Source organism: Sorex fumeus, unplaced genomic scaffold (assembly GCF_029834395.1).
Source record: "Sorex fumeus unplaced genomic scaffold, SorFum_2.1 ptg000039l, whole genome shotgun sequence".
NCBI classification, from domain to species: Eukaryota; Metazoa; Chordata; class Mammalia; order Eulipotyphla; family Soricidae; genus Sorex; species Sorex fumeus.
In genome coordinates, this window is record NW_026606096.1 from 1135523 (window position 1) to 1157357 (window position 21835).

At 54.1% G+C, this 21835-nt stretch overlaps 1 protein-coding gene across 1 annotated transcript; it reads right to left on the reverse strand.

Annotated features, from left to right (window-relative positions):
* Positions 1-18983: 18983 nt before the first annotated feature.
* On the reverse strand, positions 18984-21467 carry LRRN2 (leucine rich repeat neuronal 2). The gene is made up of 2 exons (XM_056118900.1): positions 19063-21467; positions 18984-19030 (listed from the first exon to the last, which is right to left on the reverse strand). The coding sequence occupies exons 1-2, from the start codon at positions 21219-21221 to the stop codon at positions 19027-19029; spliced, it is 2163 nt and encodes a 720-aa protein (XP_055974875.1). The 5' UTR covers positions 21222-21467; the 3' UTR covers positions 18984-19026.
* Positions 21468-21835: the final 368 nt, after the last annotated feature.

Genomic DNA, 21835 nt, shown 5'->3' on the forward strand with positions numbered 1-21835 from the left:
GCAGTACCCACTGTTCTGGCCTGGAGTCTGTCTTCGCCCAGAGCTCCTGCCGGGAGCTATTATTCAAGCATCATTGCTCTGGGGTGATGAATTATTCCCGGCCTCACAAAGTGGTTGGTTTCTTGTTCCTCTGAGGCTGACTGACTGGGGGCTTGAGTCCTGACCATGAGATCCCCTGAGGACCAGGCACGGGGACTGGGAGTGGGGGAGAGGGGCTCAGGCGGCCTCAACTCAGCAGTTGAGAACCGGGTTTTCATCCCAATTCCAGGTTGCTGGGCGCCCTGGTTCCCAGTGCCCGGTCGGAGCAAAGCAGGGTGGAGAAAGTGGGACCCAGGTACTTGCCGAGGCTGCTGTGCAGCTCCCAAAATCTCAAGAAGAGAATCGGCTTGTGACCCAGTAACCCCACATCAAAAGAACACCCCAGAGGGTTAAAAGCAGGATCATGATCAAATATTTGCATGCCCACATTCCTTTTTCAAATATTTTTAAAAAATTGAATCACTGCGAGATAGACCCTTACAAAGTTGTTCATGATTAAGTTTCAGTCATGCAGTGTTCCAACACCCATCTCTCTACCAGTGTATGTTTCCCAACACCAACGTCAGTGTGAATCATACAGTGTTCCTATGAGATGCTGGGGATCAAACTTGAGTTGGGTGCGTGTGAGGCAAGCACCTTATTCACTCTCCAGCCCACATTCTTTTTTTTTCTTTTTTAATTTAATTTTTACAGTCTCTGAGTCTTGGCCGCTGATGGGATTACACGGCGCCAGGGGGCCAGGTGGTGGGTGTGACCCCCGCCTACTGGAATTTGGAGGATCTGGGTGGAGGATGCTCGACTCCAATCCGAGTAGGCTTGGAGATCTCGGCCCCGGAACCCGCGTGGCTTTGTCCCTCTGCCAGACTGTAAAATCCAGCTCCCGGACGAGACCAGTGCAGTCTCCTGCCCCTGCGCCTGGCTGTTCCTCGCCAGGGTCCCTTGGAGGGGAGCGGGTTGAGCTTTCCTCCCCGCCCCGACCAGGGCTCCGGCAGCGGAAGACCTCCAGGACCAGCCACCACCATGCCGAGACCACTCTCTGCACACATGAAGGTACTGGCAGAGGGACAAAACCACGCGGGTTCCGGTGCCGAGATCTCCAAGCCTACTCGTATTGGAGTTGAGCATCCTCCACCCAGATCCTCCAAATTCCAGTAGGCGGGGGTCACACCCACCACCTGGCCCCCTGGCGCCGTGTAATCCCATCAGCATTTGCGGCCCTGGGACATCTTATCAGGACATCTTTTTATGACATCTTATTATCTCATTCCTACTTTGGACAAACTTGCAGGCTATCGAATGTAGCCTGCCCACACGGCAGAGTCTGGCAAACTCCCAGTGGCGTACCAAATATGCCAAATACCAGTAACAATGATGGGTCTCATTCTCCTAAAGAGCCTTGAATATAATCTCAGGGCTAGGATGAAAGAGACGTTACTGGGGCCTGCTCAAGGCAATCGACGAATAACAGGATGATGAATGAATGAAAAAATTTAATTTTTATTAGTGAAACACCATGAGGTACAGTTGTAGACTTACAAACGTTCGTGCTTGGGTTTCAGTTATACAATGATCAAGTACCCATCCCTCCACCAGTGCCCATTCTCCACCACCAATGATCCCAGTAGCCCTCCCACCCACCCCCCCCCATCCCACCCCGACTCTGTGGCAGGGCATTCCCTTTTGTTCTCTCTCTCCTTTTGGGTGCCGTGGTTTGCAATAGAGGTATTGAGCGGCCATCGTGTTCGGTCCAGCCCACATTCTTAGAGCGCTATTCCCCACAGTCAGCCGGTGCAAGCAGCCACACACCAATCAGCTGGTGAGTGGAGGGTGCAGGGGAGGAGTATAGACGCACTCTGCGAGCCAGGTGAACATGGAGGATGCTGTGCTCAACAAAAAGACAAAATAAATCAGGGGCCAGAGTTCAGGGTGAACCCTGGCACCACACGGTCCACCCAGTGAAATTGGCCTGGTGCAAAGTCCGGAGGCATCTCTGCAGCGAGCTGCTCGGTTCTGAGATTCTTTTGTGTGTCTCTGGATCATGTGGACAGATGTGGTCCTGGAGGCCCCAGAGTACTTCTCAGGTGACCCTGGGAGTCCCCAGGGCCGAGGCAGCATGGCATCTTTGAATCCTTGCATTGGGCCACCAGCCTGGGTGGTTGAGAATTACTGGGAGAGAATTACTGGGCACACTGGGTGTGTCCCCTGAACTCTGCTTGGGAGACCCCACCCCCAGAGAGAAAGGCTGAGTAATGCCTCTAGCTGAGGCATCCAGAGGATTCATGGACACAGAAAGTAGGCTGGCGGTCACTGAGGGCTGGGAGCTGTGGACAGGTGCAGTTTCAGTTTTGCAGGAGAGAATTCTGGAGCCTGGCTGAGCCCCAGTGCAATGTCTTAACACAATTTTAAATTGCACACAGGAATATGATCATGATACCAAATTCTATGCGTTCTGGTTGATTTATTACTTAACTGCCCCTTCTCTCCCCTGACTGCTCTCACGATGCCAGAATGACACTTGCTTCGTTCACTTGCTTAGTTTAGGGCTGGGGTGCTCTCCCTCGGTGGTGCTCTCTTCCCAGGGAGCGTTGCAGGCCTTGCACGCTGGGTCATGGCCTGCATCGGGCTGAGCTCTTCAGTTGTGCTTCTGGTGCATATTCTGGTCGTGAGCTTCTGGGAGCACTTGGTGCTCACTCATCTTGAGTTGCAGTTCTAGCTGAGGCTGCACACATCACCATCATCACCACCATCACCACCATCATCATCACCATCATAATCGTCATCATCACCATCACCATAATTTTGTTTTTTGGCCACAGTCCAGCTGTGCTCAGGGCTAAATCCTGCCTCTGCTCAGCGATCACTCCTGGCAGTACTTGGGGCACCCTATGGGGAACTGGGGATTGAACCTTGGTAGGTTGTATGCAAAGCAGGTGCTCTCCCTGGTGTGCTCTGGCCCAAAGAAGCCATGCACTTTAGCTGTGGTGCTGCACACACAGTTGTGTAGCCCCTGGGGTCTCGAATAGCAGAGTTGCAGGGACGAAGCTTGGCACCAGGAAAGAAACAAACTTATACCTCATTCTTGCAAGGCAAGTGCCACTGAGCCATGTCCTAGGCCCTGTGTGTGTGTGTGTGTGTGTGTGTGTGTGTTTGTTGTTGTTGTTTGCTATTTGTTATGGCCCACATCAAACAGGGCTCAGGGATTATTCCTGGCAGTTATCAGGGGACCATCTGGGGTACCAGGAATTGAACCCAGGATGGTCGCTTGTAAGGCAAGTGTCCTAGCCATTGTATTATCGCCCCAGACTGTATTTAAATTTTTTTTCATAAAGTTGTTCACAATAATGGATTACATACAATATTTTGTGTGTTTTGTTTGTTTGTTTGCTTACTTTTTGGGTCACACCCAGCGATGCACAGGGGTACCTCCTGGCTCTGCACTCAGGAATTACTCTTGGCGGTGCTGGGGAACCATATGGGATGCCGGGGATCGAACCCAGGTTGGCCTCCTGCAAGGCAAACACCCTACCCGCTGTACAATCGCTCCGGCCCCATACATTCAATATTTCGATATCCTTCCTACCACCATCAAACCTTCACACCACCATTACTTTGAATTTCCCACTACCACTTAAACCTGCCGAACAGGCAGATGCTAGATAATTTATTTGTGTTGCCTGCTATGAAGAACATAGGATGTCATCTAGAAATCTAAAATTTTAGCCAATTAGGGTCTGGAGAAATCTGCAGCGAGCTGCTCGGTTCTGAGATTCTTTTGTGTCTCTGGATCATGGCTGTAAAGGACCTTAAATAGTCCCTGGAGGCAGCTCGTGGGCATGACATCCAGGGTCCCATGGGGACGAAGGATGAGAAGGGTCGGACCATCCCCTATCCCATGAGGCCTGGAGTTTGTTATCACTGATCCCGAGTACCTGTGCTTCCCATTGGGTTCTGGAAGATGGCAGCCGCCGGGATTCCTAGGGGACAGGTGGGGGGGACAATGCCTGCTCCCGTCTAAGGCACCCCAGTGAAATTGGCCTGGTGCAAAGTCCGGAGGCATCTCTGCAGCGAGCTGCTCGGTTCTGAGATTCTTTTGTGTGTCTCTGGATCATGGCTGTTAATGCGCTTAAACCGGACTGTAGTTTTAATTACAATAAAAAATAAAATCAAATCAGGTTACTGAAGACCATGCGGAAGGCTGGGGACTGAGGAGGTCACTCAGAGGTTGGGGTACAGCCCTTGATTGTCTACAGACTGTTTTGTTCCCATCATGCAGGGTCCTGTGGGGGGGGGGGTGGCACTTACTGAGTCAGCACTACAGCACTACTTTGTCAGGCCCAACTGCCTGAGTATCCTGGGAACTTTCCTTTGAATCCCTGAATGCCCCTGAGCGTAAAGCAGCAAAGGGTGAAGTTGGAGCTGTTCATGACACCTGTCCCCCAATAGGTGGAGGCTGAGTCAATGAAAGGAAAGAGCTGGAACCCAGGCTGGAGAGAGAGAGAGAGAGAGAGAGAGAGAGAGAGAGAGAGAGAGAGAGAGAGAGAGAAAGAGAGAGACAGAGAGAGAGAAAGACAGAGAGGGAGATAAAGAGGTAGACGGAGAAAGAAACAGAGTGACCTTAGTCAGTCTTGGGAAGATTTTGTTGTGAGTCTCTGGGCTGCTTAGGCGGGACACTTCTGCCTCTACAGATGAGTTTATTCTTGGTGGTGGGTGAGCAGGAGATGAGGAGCCAATTCTGGGAAGGGAGCAAGTGGTCGACGAAATGTTCTGCGCAAGCTCAGGAAGGGAGTGAGATGTCTATAAAACGATCTGCACTTACCCCAGGCAGAGCACAACTCGGCCCACTGCAGGAGGGAATGCAGAACTGTCCAAGCCTCCCGGTCTCAGCCGACCGTGAATCATGTCAGGGATAGGAATGAATATGGATCTTTTTAGGGGCCTGGTGCTAGACCACTTCAGTTAAGAAGGAAACTGAAGTTTGTGTAAGGGCCAAGTGAAGAGTGAGTTTGGTTCACCAGTGAGCGTTTTTGTGTTCTGTTGCCTTCTGTGGCGAGTGTAACCAGTGAGACCTAGCGAGTGAGTGCTCGGACGATGAGGTGACACTCAGACTTTACACGCAGTGACATCCCCCTGCTCTTGGGCTCGCTAGTGGCTGCCTTGCTCGCTCAGCGAGGGAAGTGAGGGAAACAGCAAGGAGGTGCTTTCAGAGTTCAGAGTCCCAAGTTCAGAGTTCAGAGCTTCAGGCAAGGAGATGCTTCCCAGGACCCCGGGTTCAGTTAAGTCCAAGAAGGAAGAGCAAGTAGAATGCCGGATGTACTGGTGGAGGAAGGCCCTGGGACCAGATGAGTAGCTCGGCGGCAGGTAGGGGGCGCTGGAGGACTCTTGCAGACCCCCAGAGTGGATAGTCCTGTAATGTGGGGCCGACTCCTGGGAGCAAAGTGCTTCTCCTCCCTTCCCCAACCCAGAGCCCCCAAATACCTTACCGGCAGTGAACGGCTGATGACCAAGGACTCGTGGCTAAACTCCTGAATCTTGAATGAACTAGCCAGCTGCCGTCTCCCACATGGTTCAGCACTTGGCACTTCTGGAAGTCAATGCCAAGGTTAAAGAAAGCCTCCCCCTTCCCACAGTCCTTCCCAGGGGAGCCAGAGTTGTGGATTGGAAAAGAGGGGCAGCTGTGTAGCTCATAAGAGGCGTTTTAAATGTATTAAGTTCCTACTACAGAGGCTCTCAACCTTGCCTGTATATTTAAGTCTTCTGGGAGTGTAAAGCAGGTAGTAAAGACTGTAGCTCACCCCAGAGGCTCTGATTTAATTGCTCTGCGTGCTGGGCACTGGGAGTTTTTAGAGTGCCTGGGTGATGTTAATGTAACGCCAAGGTTGAACCCCTGCCTTTGGAGCCCAGAGCTTTACATAGGTTTTTCTCATTTAAGCCTCACAACAACTCATGAATTAGCTTGCGATGTCTCTGGCCCAGCCACACTGCCTTGGGAACTTGTTAGAAACGCAAATTTTCCAGCCGTTCTCGGGACCAAGAGTGGAGTGGCCACACTTATTTCCTGGGCACCAGGAGATTCTGATGTTTGTTGCCTTTTTTTTAATGAGATTATTTTATGTAATAGTTTTATTAGACACATCAAAATCATCTAATAAAAACTGGGATGATTTTGTTTAATTAAAAAATTAATTTCTGGGGCTGGAGAGATAGCACAGCAGGTAGGGCTTTTGCCTTGCACGCGGCTGAACTGGGTTCAATTGCCAGCATCCCATATTGTCCCCTGAGCACCGCCAGGAGAAATTCCTGAATACATGAGCCAGGAGTAACCCCTGTGCAATGCCGGGTGTGACCCAAAAAGCACACACACACACACACACACACACACACACACACACACACACACACAATTTAATTTCCCTTCCTTCCCTATTGTTGGGTGGCGGGGGGCACTCACGATCGGGGCTCACACACTTGGCCATAGTATGTGACCCCGGGGGTCACACATGTGAGTGGTAATGCTGGCTGGGGGGGGGGTCACACCCTTAGTTGTGGAGTGTTTGTTGGGGGTCTCTGGGGTCACACGCCTGACTTGGGCGGTCACACAATTTTCCTTGTGGTGCTCACTGGGGGTTCTACTATGACGGAGATGGACAATAGAAAATTCAACATGGAAGAATCCCTCTGCAGAAACAGGAATTAGCAGTAAAACTCTAGGCAGTGAATGGCTCCAAGAGTTGGGCAGGTTCGAGTAGGCAGTGAATCACTTTCAGGACCAGATGGGCCTGACATGGTCTTGGGAAGTAAATTCCTCCCCAGAGACTAGATGGGGACAAAAGAACCGGATATATGTTCGGGGTGGGGGGGGGGTGTCGAGCACAGGATCTGGGAGGGGGCTACAAGTGAGCACAGAAAAGCACGCCATGCATGTGTCGTAGGCGGTGCCTCTCACTGTGGGTATCAACCAGAGCATGAACTTTGGGACTTTCCATATATAAACCCTGGGAGAGTGAGGCTCGGGACTCGGCTTCCGTGGCATTGGCCTGGTGGAGTCCATATGCATGAGTAAAAATCAGCTTCTCCTTCTGGTCCCCGAAGCACCAGTGACTTTCAGTCAGATTTCTCTAACAGAATATTTAATTCCTGACTCGCGCACACACACCTAGAGTGCAGGGCGGAGACTCTCCTTAACAGGGCTGGGGGGATTCTGACATTCTGCACATGTGTGCACCCCCGGGGATCAAACTCTAGACCTCACACTCGTGTGGTAGAGCAGCTGCATGCAGCCCAGGGCCCTGGGGCCTGCTCTGAGAGAGCTCGGGGCTGTGGCAGGTTCCCTCCAGGTCAGGGCCAGGTACAGCCTCTGTCTGTACTGTCTCCCTTTTCAGCTCAGTCCCGTCATCAAAGCGGAGACACAGCACAGTAACTTATTGGTGGTGACTGGAGTCTCCTAGCTTGAGGCGTGATTCTTTTTTCTTTTTTTTTTTTTTGAGGGCCAGACCTGGCAGTCTTCAGGGCTTCCTTCCAGCTTGTGCTGAGGGATCACTCCTGGCAATCCTGGGGGGACCAAATGAAATCCTGGGGATCAAACCAGGGCCGGCTACATGCACAACAGCAAGTGCCTTAGGCTCTGAACGATCTCTGCCCACCCGCTGTCCCCGCCTCCAGCTTGATGCTCTCTCCTCATCTGGTGCCAGCATCTGACTCCATCTGGAGCCTAGCGCTCCAAGAACAAAGGGGGAGGCAGAGGGCAGAGCACCCCAGGATTTGTTCTAAAACAGCTTCACTAGGTGCTTAAAATAGCTCCTGGCAGATGGCGTGTGGGCTGGGGGACTGGGGCAGAGCTCGGTGATGACATGCACACAGCTGGGGGTCCCTGTGAGCACGTGTGTGTACACGTGTGTGCAGGGCTCACACTTGGGAGGGCTGTCCGACAAGCAGAGGAATTGGGGACAGAGGGAAAGCAGTGATAGAGCACGTGGGTGACTCTGCGTGGCCCGGGGTTCAAGACAGGGACTTGAAACTGACTTTACAGCACTGGTTAAATTGGTGCCTCCGGGGCATGTGGAGGTCAGACAGATTTTGTGGCCTGGCCGAGTGACCTCAAATGTGGCGTGATACGTGCTGAAAGTAGACTATAGACCGAACACGATGGCCACTCAATACCTCTATTGCAAACTACAACACCCTAAAGGAAAGAGTGAGAAAAAGGGAATACCCTGCCACAGAAGCGGGGTGGGGTAGAGGGGATGGGGTGTGGGGTGGGAGGGCTACTGGAATCATTGGTGGTGGAGAATGGGCACTGGTGGAGGGATGGGTACTCGATCATTGTATAACTGAAATCCAAGTATGAAAGTTTGTAAGTCTACAACTGTACCTCATGGTGTTTCACTAATTAAAAAAAAAAGTGGCACTCAGGGTGGGGGGCTCTGGGGAGGTGCCGGGCGGGAAGCTTGAGGCCTTGATGGAAGAGGAGGGGATGACTCATGAGAGCTCCACTTGGCAAGCGGCAGTGCTGGGAACACACTTCATCTTCCTGTTGCAAGGAGAAACCCATCCCCAGAGCTCCCGGCTCCTTTTGGTGAGGGCGATGGTGGCTGCAGACCCTGCTCGTCCTCTGAACAGAGCCTCCAGCTGGGGGAGGTGCCAGTTCCCACAGGAATACCACTAGCCCCGCTGCTGTGTGACTTTCCAACCCTCCCAGGCAGACAATTCTAGGTCCTTCTGAGTTTGGGACCTATTTCTGAATTGTACTAAAGGTAAGGTGATCTCTCTCTCTCTCTCCCTCTCTCTCTCTCTCTTTTTTTTTCTTTTTGGGTCACTCCCGGCAATGCACAGGGGTTACTCCTGGCTCATGCACTCAGGAATTACCCCTGGCGGTGCCCGGGGGGACCATATGGGATGCTGGGAATCGAACCTGGGTTGGTCGTGTGCAAGACAAACGCCCTACCCACTGTGCTATCACTCCAGCCCCAGGCGATCTCTCTTTAAAACATCCAGCAATTCTCCAGAATCTATATAGTGCCCTGAGCCCACCAGGAGTGACCCCTGAATGTAGAGCCAGGAGTAAGCCCTGAGCACCAATGATGCAGCCGCCAAACAAAACACCAAACTTCACAAGTACATACAAGCAGGACAATTAGACCATCACGATGGCCATGGACTCTCCATAACGTTGGGAAAGGACCTTTTAGGAAAGTGGGCTGTCTACCCCGCATGCCAACCTGCCCTGAGCAGGTGGGGAGCAGCCTGCTTCCGTCCAGCCTCCCAGAGCAAGAGCCTGGCTACAGGGCGAGGCAGCGTCAGCAGGATCCAGGATGGCTCTACTCAGCACCGGCATCTTTCTCCTCTGTAATCAGAGACAGACGGTTTCCTGGAATCATCCCAGAACCACCATAGACTGTGGACATGTACCTACTCGCATGGTGACCTGGGCTAGAAGTGATGGGGCCAGAGCTAGAAGCTGATGGGGACAGAGCTATAAGACAGTGGGTGGGGCATTTTCCATGCATGACGCTGATCTGGGTGCAATCCCCAGCATCCCATATGGTCCCCTGAGCCCTCTCAAGACTGATCCCTGAGCACAGAGCCAGAAGTAAGCCCTGAGCACTGTTGGGTGTGATCCAAAAATTAAAAAAGAAAACAAAACAAAACAAAAGAAATCAAAAGAAAAGAAGGGAGCATAGGTTCCTGAAACACAGGAGCTGGGTGTGAGAATTCCTGGGTTCATATTCCAGTCGGATGGTTATGGGTCATGTGACCTTGGGTACGTTACTGGGATTCCCTGTGCCACATTTTCCCAATAGTCACATCTGTGCAGTGGCTGTGCCAGGGCCACTGATACATGGGATCAAAACACTTTGGCACCAAACCCACCATCATCTCTCTCAGGCCTCGCCAGGCTCCCTTTCCCTCCCCATTTCTTTTCCCTAAGGGGGTTCCTAGGGAGAGGAGCTCCTTAGCGCCCTACCCCCACTCACCTGTGGTCTAGACCAGTAGCACTTTCTAAGACCCTAGGGAGTCTTCAGAGGGGAGAGTGGGGACTCCTGCCCTCTGGATTCCGGGCCGGGAACTGGTCTGGAAAAGGGGGGCTGGAGGGCTCAGAGACTGGGGTGTCTGATGAAGATGGAGGTGGTACTGAGGCAGGGCTGTAGCCAGAGGCAGCTTTGGATGGAGAGCAGAGGAGGGCCAGCTTAGGAATGCTCTGATGTGGGGATAATGAGGCCGCCTAGCTGGAAGAGGCTGTGGGGACCCTGCTCTGGGGGCGATGCAGGATGGGCTTGGTGGCCAGGTGGTGCTGTGATGTCTCCTGGGCGTGGACACTGGCCACAGCGCTGGCTCCAAGGGCCTCCCTGAGCTCTACTCCCCACTGCCGTCAAGTTTACAAGTAAAGGTGTGGCAGGGTCAGGGCTGCTGGGGACAGGCCTGTGAGAGGCCCCACCAGTACCCCTAGAAAGCACCTCAGAATAGAATTATTTGTGGAAGGACAGGGCCAAAGTCAGACATGCTGAAATGAGCTTCAACAAAAAGTCTATTTTCAAAACTCAGGGAAAGGAATCAGGCAGGGCCTTTGGTTCTCCAGAGAATATAGTTCATAAAAGTTTGAAAAAAATGAAGCCTTGTCAATAAATCACTAATTATCTGGAGGTGTTTTTTTTTTTTAAGAGTGCAGCATCTAAAAATAAAAAGCGAGCATCCAGGAAGCTCTCTCAAGCCTGTACTTCAATTTTAGAAGTTCTTGTGCTCTCAGAAAACTATTGACACACTTTGAACATCCGTGAACTTGAGCTTGGTGGAGCTGGGGGGTTATGGAGGAGTTTTAGAACCTGGCAGATTTGGAATCCCAACTCTACCACCTACCTGCTGTGTGAACTTGGGTTCACACGGTGGTTAACCTTTCTGAGCCTGATGTCTAATTGCGTGACAGGGAGTTCATCTCTTCCACCTGGGGAGGCAGCTGTGAATGAGGGGGCATGGTGCCAGTGAAATCCCCGTCCAGGCGTGTGGGTCAGCCTGGAGTAAACGCTCATCAATGAGACTTGTTATTCCCAGCCCACTCAAATGCCACTGACTGACTCATGAAGAGACCAGCAAAATACTGTGAAGGGAAAGGATGGTATGGGAAAGATCAGAGACCAGCCGGTTTGACACTTGTGAGGAGGGTGAGGAATATGTCGGGGTCCCTTGGGTAATGTCAAGATAGGGCAAGAGCAATGATAGTACAGTAGGTAGAGCAGTTACCTTTCACATGGCCAACCCAGATTCAATCCCCAGCGCCCCTGGAGTGATTCCTGAGTACAGAGTCAGGGATGGTCCCCCCCCCCCAAAAAAAAGATTGAAAAAAAAAATTAAAGGCAATGCTGATTGTCAGCACTTGGCATGTGACATTTCCTCTCCTGCTTTTGCAGCACGGCAGTTGCAACTTCTATAGAGCAATGGCCACAGAAACAGGGGTGCCTGGCAGACACACACAGCGAGGAAGGGCCCGGGGGCTAGTGAGCATCCAGGGTAGGATGGGAGAACACGAGGGTGGAGCCCTGAGCTGAGGCTCCTTTGATTGTGCTCAGGACAGACAGAGGTCAGAAGCCTGCACAGGAGAAAATGTGGCTTTGAGTCTCAAAGATGGGTGCAGGCCGAGATTGAGAAAAGACAGAAATTATTTGGTGCCCGGCCCACCCTGGCAAGGCTCTAGAAGAGACAACTGGCCAGAGAAGCTGCAGCAGGCATCCCGGCTGGCAGCTTGGTCGTGGCCTTTCCACCCCCCACTGCCAGGTTCTGTTCTCTGTCGAGAACCCAGGAAATCCCCCTTCAGAGGAACAGGGCCATGCTGCCCAGACTCCCCCAGCCGCTCCCCTTCGTACTGGGACAAAAGGCCCATCCCCCTTTTCAGAAAATTACTCAGCACTCCCCACCCCACAAATACCTCTTTTTTTAAAGCAAACAAACAAAAAGTGCCTGCCAATTGCCAAACAGGGTTCCCCTTCCACCCCCTAATTCCAGCACTTCCTTGGTGTTCGAATCACCCTCTTTGGGAAACACTAATCTCTAAGGTAGGGTTAATGGTGACTACACTGAAGCTATGCTGGGAAGATCAAATGTGTTTTAGTCTATGAAGAACAAAATAAAGTAGATTTTAGCCAATAGACATCATCTTATTAGGAGAGAGAGAATTTAGAACAATTCACACCCCCCTAATGGTATTTTTATTTTATTTTGTTCAGTGTTGTTTTGGGGCCATACCAGGCACTGTTTAGGATTAACTCCTGGCTCTGCACTCAGAATCACTCTTGGTGTTGCTGAGGGGACTATGTGGAATACCAGGGATCAAACTGGACTTGGCCACGCGTAAGTCAAGTACCTTACCCACTATACTATCTCTCCGGCCCCTCTAATGGCATTTTTGGTGAAACTAAAAATCAAGATAAGAAAAACAAAAGCCCAAGTCCTTGCTGTGGATTCCAAGGCCCACCCCAGCCTCCCCTTGTGTGTCCCAGAACTCAAAGTCTCCTCATTCCTGTCCCTTCCCTCTCTGGCTCCAGCAGCAAAAGACTCCCTCCACCTTGACCTTTGACCTTTGCTCACTCTATCCCCAGATAAGCATCTGGTTCCTCCAAGTCTTTGTGTAAACGTCATCATCTCCAGAGCCTGTTCAACACCCAAGCTCCTTCTCTCCTCTGACTTATTTCCCTCTATGTCATCCCTGATATCATTCCCTTATTATCATCCAACTGTATCCCCATTCCCTGGGCGCCCTCTTCCTATGGATAAAAGCATGTATGCATCCTGCTTTGTGTCTGTGTTTCTATGTATGTATGTAAATATGAAGGTATCTTCTTTTGCAGTGCTGAGAGTCGAACTCGGGATCTCCCACTCGTGGCACAGGTACTGAGTCAGATCCCTTTGTTATATAATCTTACTTTTTTGTGTGGTGGGGGGCCACACCTGGTGTTTCTCAAGGCTTACTCCTGACTCTGCACTCAGGGATCACTCCTAGTGGGCTTGGGAGATCATATGGAGGGCCAGGGATTGGACCTGGGTCAGCTGTGGGCAAGGCAAGGGCCCTATCCATTGTATAATTACTCCAGCCCTTAATCAAGCATTTTTTGGGGGTCTTATTCATCAACTTTCTCCCTAACAAAACACGAGGTGCATAGACTCAAAAATTTTTAGCTGCATGCCTTGTTTTCAGGACTATGCCCCCCACATCATCAGAGAGAGAGAGAGAGAGAGAGAGAGAGAGAGAATAGAGGGATTGGCAACCCTCCTACTGATGGACAAATGGATCAGGAAAATGAGTATCCACCTGTTGGGTGTTTTTTTTAAAGCTTCATCAACGAATTGCCCCGTTTTCTTCCCCCAAGAGAAGCATACAGTGCTCTTATGGGCACCCCAACCCCCTGAGTTTATCTTTGACCTTTCCTTTGTGCTTTAGCTCTCATTGTCGCAATTCCCCAAGTCAGTCTTGGTTACCTTGTAAGTCAAAACTTCTGGTGATTCTGGACTTTGATTTGTAGTGAATTACTTGCTTTTCTATTTCCCCTATAGCTTTTTCATATTTACTATAATGTTCTTTGCTTAAACACAGAAAGATCATTAAAGCTGTGCTCCTTATATTTGGGCATTGATATTTATCTACTCCTGGGCATCTGTCATAATTACTTGACTCAATATTTGGTTGCAGCAGTTCCCAACACCCCACAAAGGGAGTTCCCACTGTGAGACTGGGAAAGACCCGGGCAAGCGACAAAAGTACTCCAGCATCGAAATGGGACAGTCTAGGAAGCAGAAAAGCACGGTCTTGATGCAAGTTATTCTGACTTTAAAGACAGGACCCCATGGGGAAGGGCAAGCTGAACCAGTCTGAGGTCTTAGTCTGAGATTTACAGTAAAAGTCTTGATTTCCCTCAGAGCCCAGAGAACTAAAGTTCTGGAATCTATATATCATACTGTGGTTATCCAAATAACTGCAAATATTAATAAGAAGTAAACGTAATTGTTTAGTATGTACAGCTAAAAGGGAAAGAGAAAAGCAATGTAGATGTCTCTGGGAGACAGAGTGTCTCCTTGAGTTAATTCCCCTCAGAGAATTGCCTCCGGCAGAGCGCTTTACAGCTATAAATGATCAATCCCACCGATGTGCAGTCCTATACCTCAACCCCCTTCAGATGTTCTATAAGTATGCTAATAGCTCTGCATTAAATGGGCCATTTTGACCATCAGTCTGTGGTCTCTCGTCCCTTTGTTCTTCCACTGGGGAGGCTGGGGAGGCTATTCTTGGCCACCAAAAGCATACATCAGCATCCATAATTTGTTTTTGTTTTTGCTTTTGGGGTCACACCCAGAGATGCACAGGGATTACTCCCGGCTCATGCACTCAGGAATTACTCCTGGCAGTGCTTAGGGGACCATGTGGGATGCTGGGAATCAAATCCGGGTCGGCCACGTGCAAGGCAAACGCCCTACCCGTTGTGCTACTGCTCCAGCCCCAGCAACCACAATTTGAACTCACATCCACCTACAAATATTACTCAACCGCAAAAAAGGAACAGAATAGGGGCTGGACCGATAGCACAGCAGGTAGGGCATTTGCCTTGCATGCGGCCAACCCAGGTTCGATTCCCAGCATCCCATATGGTCCCCTGAGCACCACCAGGAATAATTCCTGAGTGCTTGAGCCAGGAGTAACCTCTGTGCAATGCCGGGTATGACCCAAAAAGTTAAAAAAAAAAAAGAAGAAACAGAATATTGCCATTCTGCAGCCACATGGATGAACCTGGAAGGCATCATGCTAAGTGGTATAAGTCAGGATAGACAAGAGCTGCATGAGGCCCCACATGTGTGAAGTCTGAAGCAGAAAGCTGTATACACAGACAGCCACGCAGACCTGTGGCCAGGGGCAGGAGAAATATGAAAGGTCCAGAGCTTTTCTTCTCAGTGAACATGTACAGGGCATCACAGGGACTCTTCCTATAACAGCATCTTACACGAAGGGAGAGAGTCCCTCCAACTCAGAACCCTGTCCTCCCCGTCTGCTGGGACTCAGAAAATTCTGGAAGCGTGTCAATGTGAAGACCAGTAAGCACCAGGGATCCCCCTTCCTGAGAGTAGCTGTCCCCCTCTGTGACAGTGACACAGTTGCCCCTTCACTCCAATCCCTCTCTCCCAACACCTGCAGACCAGGACGGCAAGAGGACAGCTGGGGCCACACCTTATGGGTTAGTCAGGTTCTCTGTGTGTGGCAGCTTGGAGCCACCCTGGATGTATCTGGGCCATGGGTGAGGACAGAGGTGGAGAGGATTTGCCGGGGGTGGGCAGCAGTGGGGGTGTTAATAATAAGCTCAGCTCATCAAATCATCTCAATGGACGGAAACGACAGGCCCGAAGCAGCAGTTTGAAGTTAAAGCTGAAATAGATTTTGCTTCCTACCTAGAGCTAAGCTGAAAGCAAAACAGACTTAAACGGACAGAAGAGACCAGGCTTAATGGCTGCTTTGTTTGTTTAAAACTAGCCTGTGAGTTGCTGTGGAAACCAGACGTCCAGTGCCCCGAGGCCACCTTAGCTGTGTGTGGAGGCCACGCTTCGCTCTTGCAAGGGGATTTCTAGGACACGGGGCTTCCCAGGTGCCTCTCTCGTCCCCACCACTGTGTCCTGGTTCTTTCCGGAGAAGAGGTTACTGTCCCCTCCTCCCCAGCCAGGGGGGGCGGGGGGCTCTGGGGTGCGGGTTCAGCGAAGATACAGTCTTGCGTGGCCGACTCTCAGGAACTTCAGGTACATTGAAACTGGAGTTCTAAGGCTCTCCGGTGCATGGCATTCACTTTTGGGGTGTTACTTCAAGCCCCCCTGGGATCTTCCTGGGAGATCTGGGTGCTGGGGATCGAGGACCCTGTTGGTTCTCACAGGATTTGGGGAATGATGTAAAGGAGTAGCTCTGGATTCTCCACCCTAGATGGGCCCATCTTGAAAGGCCTAGAGGGGCCCTGATGCCTCCTTGGCCTTTCACCCTGTGAGGCCCCAAAGCAGGCCCCTCCGAAGCCATGACAAGCTGCAACTAACGTTAAGTCTCAACTAGGCCTCAGTTTCTGTTTCCCCAAAAACAGGACTTGCAGTTTCTGGTAAACTCCCAGTTGAGTAATTTGCCAAGATAAGGAATTGGGCAGTTGAGTCTGGCCGGTCATGAAGGGCCACTGAACCCTCCTTAGAAACTGTTGCTAACCACTGCCTAATTGCTGACCACCATTGTAATAGGGCCGGTGCTAAAAATAGACCAGTCTATAAATCGCCCCTTAACTCTGAACCCTACAGAAACTGCTTGTGAGTTCGAGTTGGGGGGATCCTTGTCAAGACTTCACTGTGTTGGATGAGACTCGGACCCTAGCTCGAGCTAGCGCTGGCTCTGGCTAGCAATCAAGTTCCTTTGCTTTTGCATTATCGTGTGTGGACGAGGTCCCTCCGCGATTGGGGATCTGAAACTCGGGCGCAACAGCCCACCCAGACCCTCCCCTGCTCCCCCAGAGAGCCCGCAGCAGCATGGGGGGTCAGCCCTCCCTGTGGGCAGGTCAGCACTGGGGCTGCCACAGCCCAGCCTACGGGATCCCCAGCTTCAAGAAAAGTGCCCAGTGAGGGGCTCAGAGTGAGGGGCTGCAGGGGGGAATGCCGGTGAGTTGCTGCGTGCCCAGACCCTGCTCAGGGACGCGTGTCAGCCGGGAGAGAGCCCCGTTTTGAAACAGGGAGCAGGTCCCCAATGTGTGGGGGACAGAGGGACGGCTCTCTATCCCTTCCCCATCCTCTCCCTAGTAGAAGCTCACGGTAGTGATCGAAGGAAGGGTCTTAACCAGGAGCTGGACCCGCAGGCCTTTGCCCAGGATTTGGGCGAGAGCATCCACTGAAACCTGGTTAAAAGGTGAATTCCCAGCTGCCCCCAGAGGTGGACCAAAGTGCCTGGGGTGGACCCTTCCTTGGGTATTTACCCTGGGGCGATTCTGAGGCCTGCCAATATGTGGGCACCCCCCCCCACCCAAGGGTGCTTGGAGGTGAGCCCACGCTGAGACTGTTTGTGAGCTCACGGCCCCTCTGTTTGTTTCTTTCCCTTTTTGAGTCCCCTGTTCATGCTCGGGAAACCAGGGGTCAAATCTCGGGTTCCTGCGTGTGCACCCCAACTCTCTGAGTCCTTCCCCTGACAGAGAGGGGAGGGTGGGGAGGGGAGGGGGTGAAAGGGCAAATGAGGTGAGCAGAGAAGGTGGAAGGAGACGAGAGGAGAAGAAAGAAAAGGAGGGGAGGGGAAGGGAAGGGAGAGAAGGAGAGGAAAGGAGAGAATAGAGGAGAGGAGAAGAGAAGAGAGGAGAGGAGAGGAGCGGAGAGGAGAGGAGGAGAGAGGAGGGGAAGGGAGGGGAGGGGAGGGGAGGGGAGGGGAGAGGAGAGGAGAGGAGAGGAGAGGAGAGAAGGGGAGGGGAGGGGAGGGGAGGGGAGGGGAGAGGAGGGGAGGGGAGAGGAGAGGAGAGGAGAGGAGAGGAGAGGAGAGGAGAGGAGAGGAGAGGGGGAGGGAAGGGGAAGGGAGGGGAGGGGACAGAAGTAGGGAGAGAGGAGAGGAGGGGAGGGAAGGGAAGGGAAGAGGAGGGGAAGAGGGTAGGGAAAGGGAGGGGAGGGGAGTAGGAGAGAGGAGGGAGGAGGGGGCATCCCTTGGGGCTCAGGTTCCTTCTGGTTGGGGGACAGGAGGTGCCAGTGGTGTTCCTCCACCTGCCTTGGGGTGATGCCGCGGTCACCGGCAGGCCAAGCGTGCCTGGCTGCAGGTTCAGGTCTGACCTGAGATGCGGTGGGGGAAGGTGACCCAGGGACATACCTGGCCCAGCCTTCACCGAAACCCAGAGCTGTGGCCCGCAGCCCCTTCTCAGGGCCCCGCAGCCTCCCCTCCGCTCCTCTTCACGTTCGCTCCTGAGGACTCGATACTGAAACCGCAAGGCAAACTGGCTCATGGCAAATGATACTGAAATGGACCGGAAAGATAAATGCAGCAATTTCCCTGTCCCACAGCCCTCCCCTCCCCAAAGCCCTCCATCACCCGCTCCCCCTCCAGCCCCAGTGAGCCAAAGTTCTTGCTGTCTGGATGATTTGCAATTCTCTGCATGCCTCTGCCTCTTGGGTTTGTTTAATTAGAAGTAGGCCGGAAAGTGCTTCCTATGCACCGGCATGTTAATTGCTTATCAGAGGGAAAAGGGGTGACTCGGTTGGCTGATGGAAATTTCCACGCCTCATCTCTGCGTTTTTCTCCATTTCCCTTCAGCCCGCCCTGGACTTCCAAAGCTTCCTCTCTGCAAGGTGGGGCTGGGCTCCTCCCGCTCACAGACGCAGGAGCTCAGGGTACCGGCCTGGAGGCAGGTGGGAGGCCAGAATGCAACCTGAAGAGAAAATCTGGGTCTTCCCAACACCCCTTCCCAATCCCAACCCTCCCCCTGCTGCCCTCTGGGCACAGAGCTCTTAACTTTGCCCCGACTGGAAGGACTGTCTTCCTTTCTCATCCTTCCCCCCATTGTTGTTCTTCTTTATTTTTATTTTTTACAAAACAGGAGAAAAGAGTGAATTCGGTTGGGGAAGGTGACACATTTCTCCACAAAGGTACAAAATCACCTAGTAGAAAGGCCATCCGCGTGGCTGCCCACTCCCAAGTCGAGGCCTTCCCGGCCCCTCTCCCCAAGCATCCTTCAGATTGGGCTGAGTGACCCCCAAGGTGGGAAGCAAGGCCTCCTCGGGTCCCTGTCCAGGAGAGGGAAGGGTAAGCAACCGAAACTGTACAAAGAAAGGGACAAGGAGGGACATGTCCTGTGGCTAGGCCTGGGGACACACACAGCTGGTAGGGTGGGGGGGGGGGGTTGTCAAGCCATAGTCCTAGTCCATGGACCTGTCCCCAGAACTCAGCAGCCAAGGGGTTCCCAGAAGGGTAGGGCCCAAAGTGCAGCCTCCGTGGCTCCGTGGCTCCGTGTCACCCAGTGCCTGGCCTCAGGCCTAGCTCACTCCCCTTCAGGGAAAATGCGTCTCTACAGCTGGGAATAGGCCGAGTGTCCCGACTGCTGTGACAACAGTGATGGCAGTTTCTCCCTTTCTGGGGACCTGGACGGCTTCCTCCCTGGATTCCAGGGCAGTACCCGGGGTGCAGACACCACCCGACCCGAGGGCGTACCCCAACCTCTGACATCCCAGGCGGGAGGGAGAGGCCGCCCCCCTACCCCCGGCCTGTGGCGGCTGGTGCCGAGGTGGGCCACTAGCCCGGCAGCCAGCAGGAGAACAGCGAGGGCCAGGATGGCTATGGGCCCGGGCCGGTCCCCGAAGGGCCTGTGGCAAGGGGTGGCCTCTGTCGTCCTGGCCCACACACACGCCTGCTGGGTGTGCGCATCAGGGAAGGCCACTTGCACGCAGGCCCAGTACTCGGTGGCCTGCACAAGGCGGGTGATGTTGTAGCGGTGGGTGCCCCGCGGGAGGCGGGCCGAGGCCGTGGGCTCCTGGCCACGGAGGGAGGTGGCGCTGGACCAGCTGAGGTTGGTGGAGACGGTGTTGGGGGGGGACACCCAGGAGAGCAGGATGTGGTGGGCGTGAGCCTCCTGCACCCGCAGCTCCAGCGCCCGGCCCTGCTCGCGTCCTGCCTGCACAGGAGACCGGCCCACCGCCACGCTGACCGTCTTCGTGTCCGCCCCCACCAGGTTCTGGGCCACGCACGTGTACAGCCCCGCTTCCCCGGGCGTCACCCTTCGAAGCTCCAGGGTCCCCTCCGGGGAGACCCGGAGTCTGCGGCCCGTCCGGGCGGCTGTCAGGCGCACCCCGGTGGGCGAGACCCAGTAGATCTCGGGCTCGGGCTCGGCCAGCGCCCGGCAGTGCAGGACCAAGCTCTCGCCACTGGCCACCTGGACGCTGGCGGGGAAGCTGCGGGGGGAGATGAGGGGCAGGCAGTGGTCCGTCATCTCCCGGAAGGGCACCTCGCGCACAGGCTGCCGCTGCAGCTCGGGTGGCTCGGCGCACAGGGTGGACTGCGGCTCGATGAAGCGGACGCGGGTGCCCGAGGCGTTGGCCCAGCGGATGACGCAGTCGCAGCGGATGGGGTTGCCGTGGAGACCCACCTCCTGCAGGTTGGGCAGGGACGCCAGGGTCTGCCGGTGCAAGGCACTGAGCGCGTTGTTGTTGAGCATGAGCGTCTCCATCTGGGGCAGGTGGTGGAAGGCGCGGGGGTGGACGAAGGACAGGCGGGGGTTGTTGGCCACGTCCAGCTTGGTCAGCTCGGGGAGGTTGACCAGGGCCAACTTGTCGATGGACACCAGCTCGTCCATGTTGTTCAGCCCCAGCTCCTTGAGATGCAGCATGTTGGCGAAGTCCCCGGAGCCCACCCGCTGCAGGGGGTTCTTGTTCAGGTCCAGGAACTTGAGCCCGGGCACCTGCGCCAGCGCCCGCCGGGGCACCCGGACCAGCTGGTTGTCGTAGAAGGACAGGCTCTCCAGGCTCTGCAGCCCCTCCAGGGCGTAGTCGGAGATCTCCCGCAGGCTCATGCCCGCCAGCACCAGGCTCCGCAGGTTGGACAGCGGCCGGAAGTTCATGTCCAGGATGGCGTCCACCTTGTTGCCACCGATCATAAGGATCTCCAGGCTGGGCAGCGTCTCGAACCAGCGGCTGTCCACGGCTCGCAGCAGGTTGGAGTTGAGGTGCAGCCGCAGCAGGTGGCCGAGCCCAGCGAAGGCGCGGGGGGCGATGCGGTAGAGCTGGTTGTGGTTCAGGTAGAGCTCCTGCAGGCTGGCCAGCCCCGCGAAGCTGTGGTCCTCCAGCCGCGTGAGCTGGTTCTCCTCCAGGTGGAGGCTCAGCAGCTGGCGCAGGGTGCGGACGTCACAGTCGCGGGCGTCCGAGAAGCTGTTCTGCGACAGGTCGAGCTCCGTGAGGTTGTGCAGGTAGCTGAGCTCGGCCTGCTCCACGCGCACGATGCTGTTGCTCTGAAGCAGCAGGGTCTGCGTGCCCGCGGGCAGCGCCGGGGGCACGGCCGTCAGGAAGAGGTCGTTGCAGTCTACGGTGGTGGCCTCGCGGTAGGACGAGCGGGGGGTGTACCAGGGCCGGATCTGGCAGGCACACTGCGGGGGGCAGGGCACCCGCCAGGGCACCACCGGCACGGCGGCCGTGGCACCGGCCACCCAGGCCAGCAGGAGGGGGACCACGAGCAGCGTCATGGTGGAGCCACGGGGCTGAGGAGCATCCACGGAGAGTCTGGGGGTCCTTCTGCTGTGAGTGGCCGGAAGCTGAAGGCCGGCAGCCCCGCTAGGGCCCTGGGACCCACCCTCGCAGGGCGGTCATTCTCTGAGGGACCGGGTGGGCGTCATTCCTTGCCCTCCTGGGGACAGCGCTCCATCCTTGTCTGCTGAGATGCTGGCTGCTCACTCATCGCCACGTCCTCGGGGGTCTCCCTGGAAGAAGAGGTACACAGTTAAGGAGAGGATAGAACTGCAGCTACCTTGGCCCCTGCATCTCCTTTGTTTGACTCAAGAGGACAATGTGCTGAGAAGGGTGGACACAGCTGGGGTCAGGATCCTTGGTTCAGACTTGTGTCTCTTTCTGTCACCTGCTGGGGTTGGGGCAGGTGTTTGTGTTTTTGGGGAAGGAGAGATCCCAGAAGTTCTGGGATGGAACTGGAGCCGTATTACAGCAGGGTCGGTACTTGCCTTGCACCTGGCTGACCTAGGTTCGATCCCCGGCATCCCATATGGTTCCCCAAGCTCTTCCAGGAGTGATTCCTGAGCACAGAGCCAAGAGGAAGCCCCGAGCACTGATGAATGTGGCTCCCAAA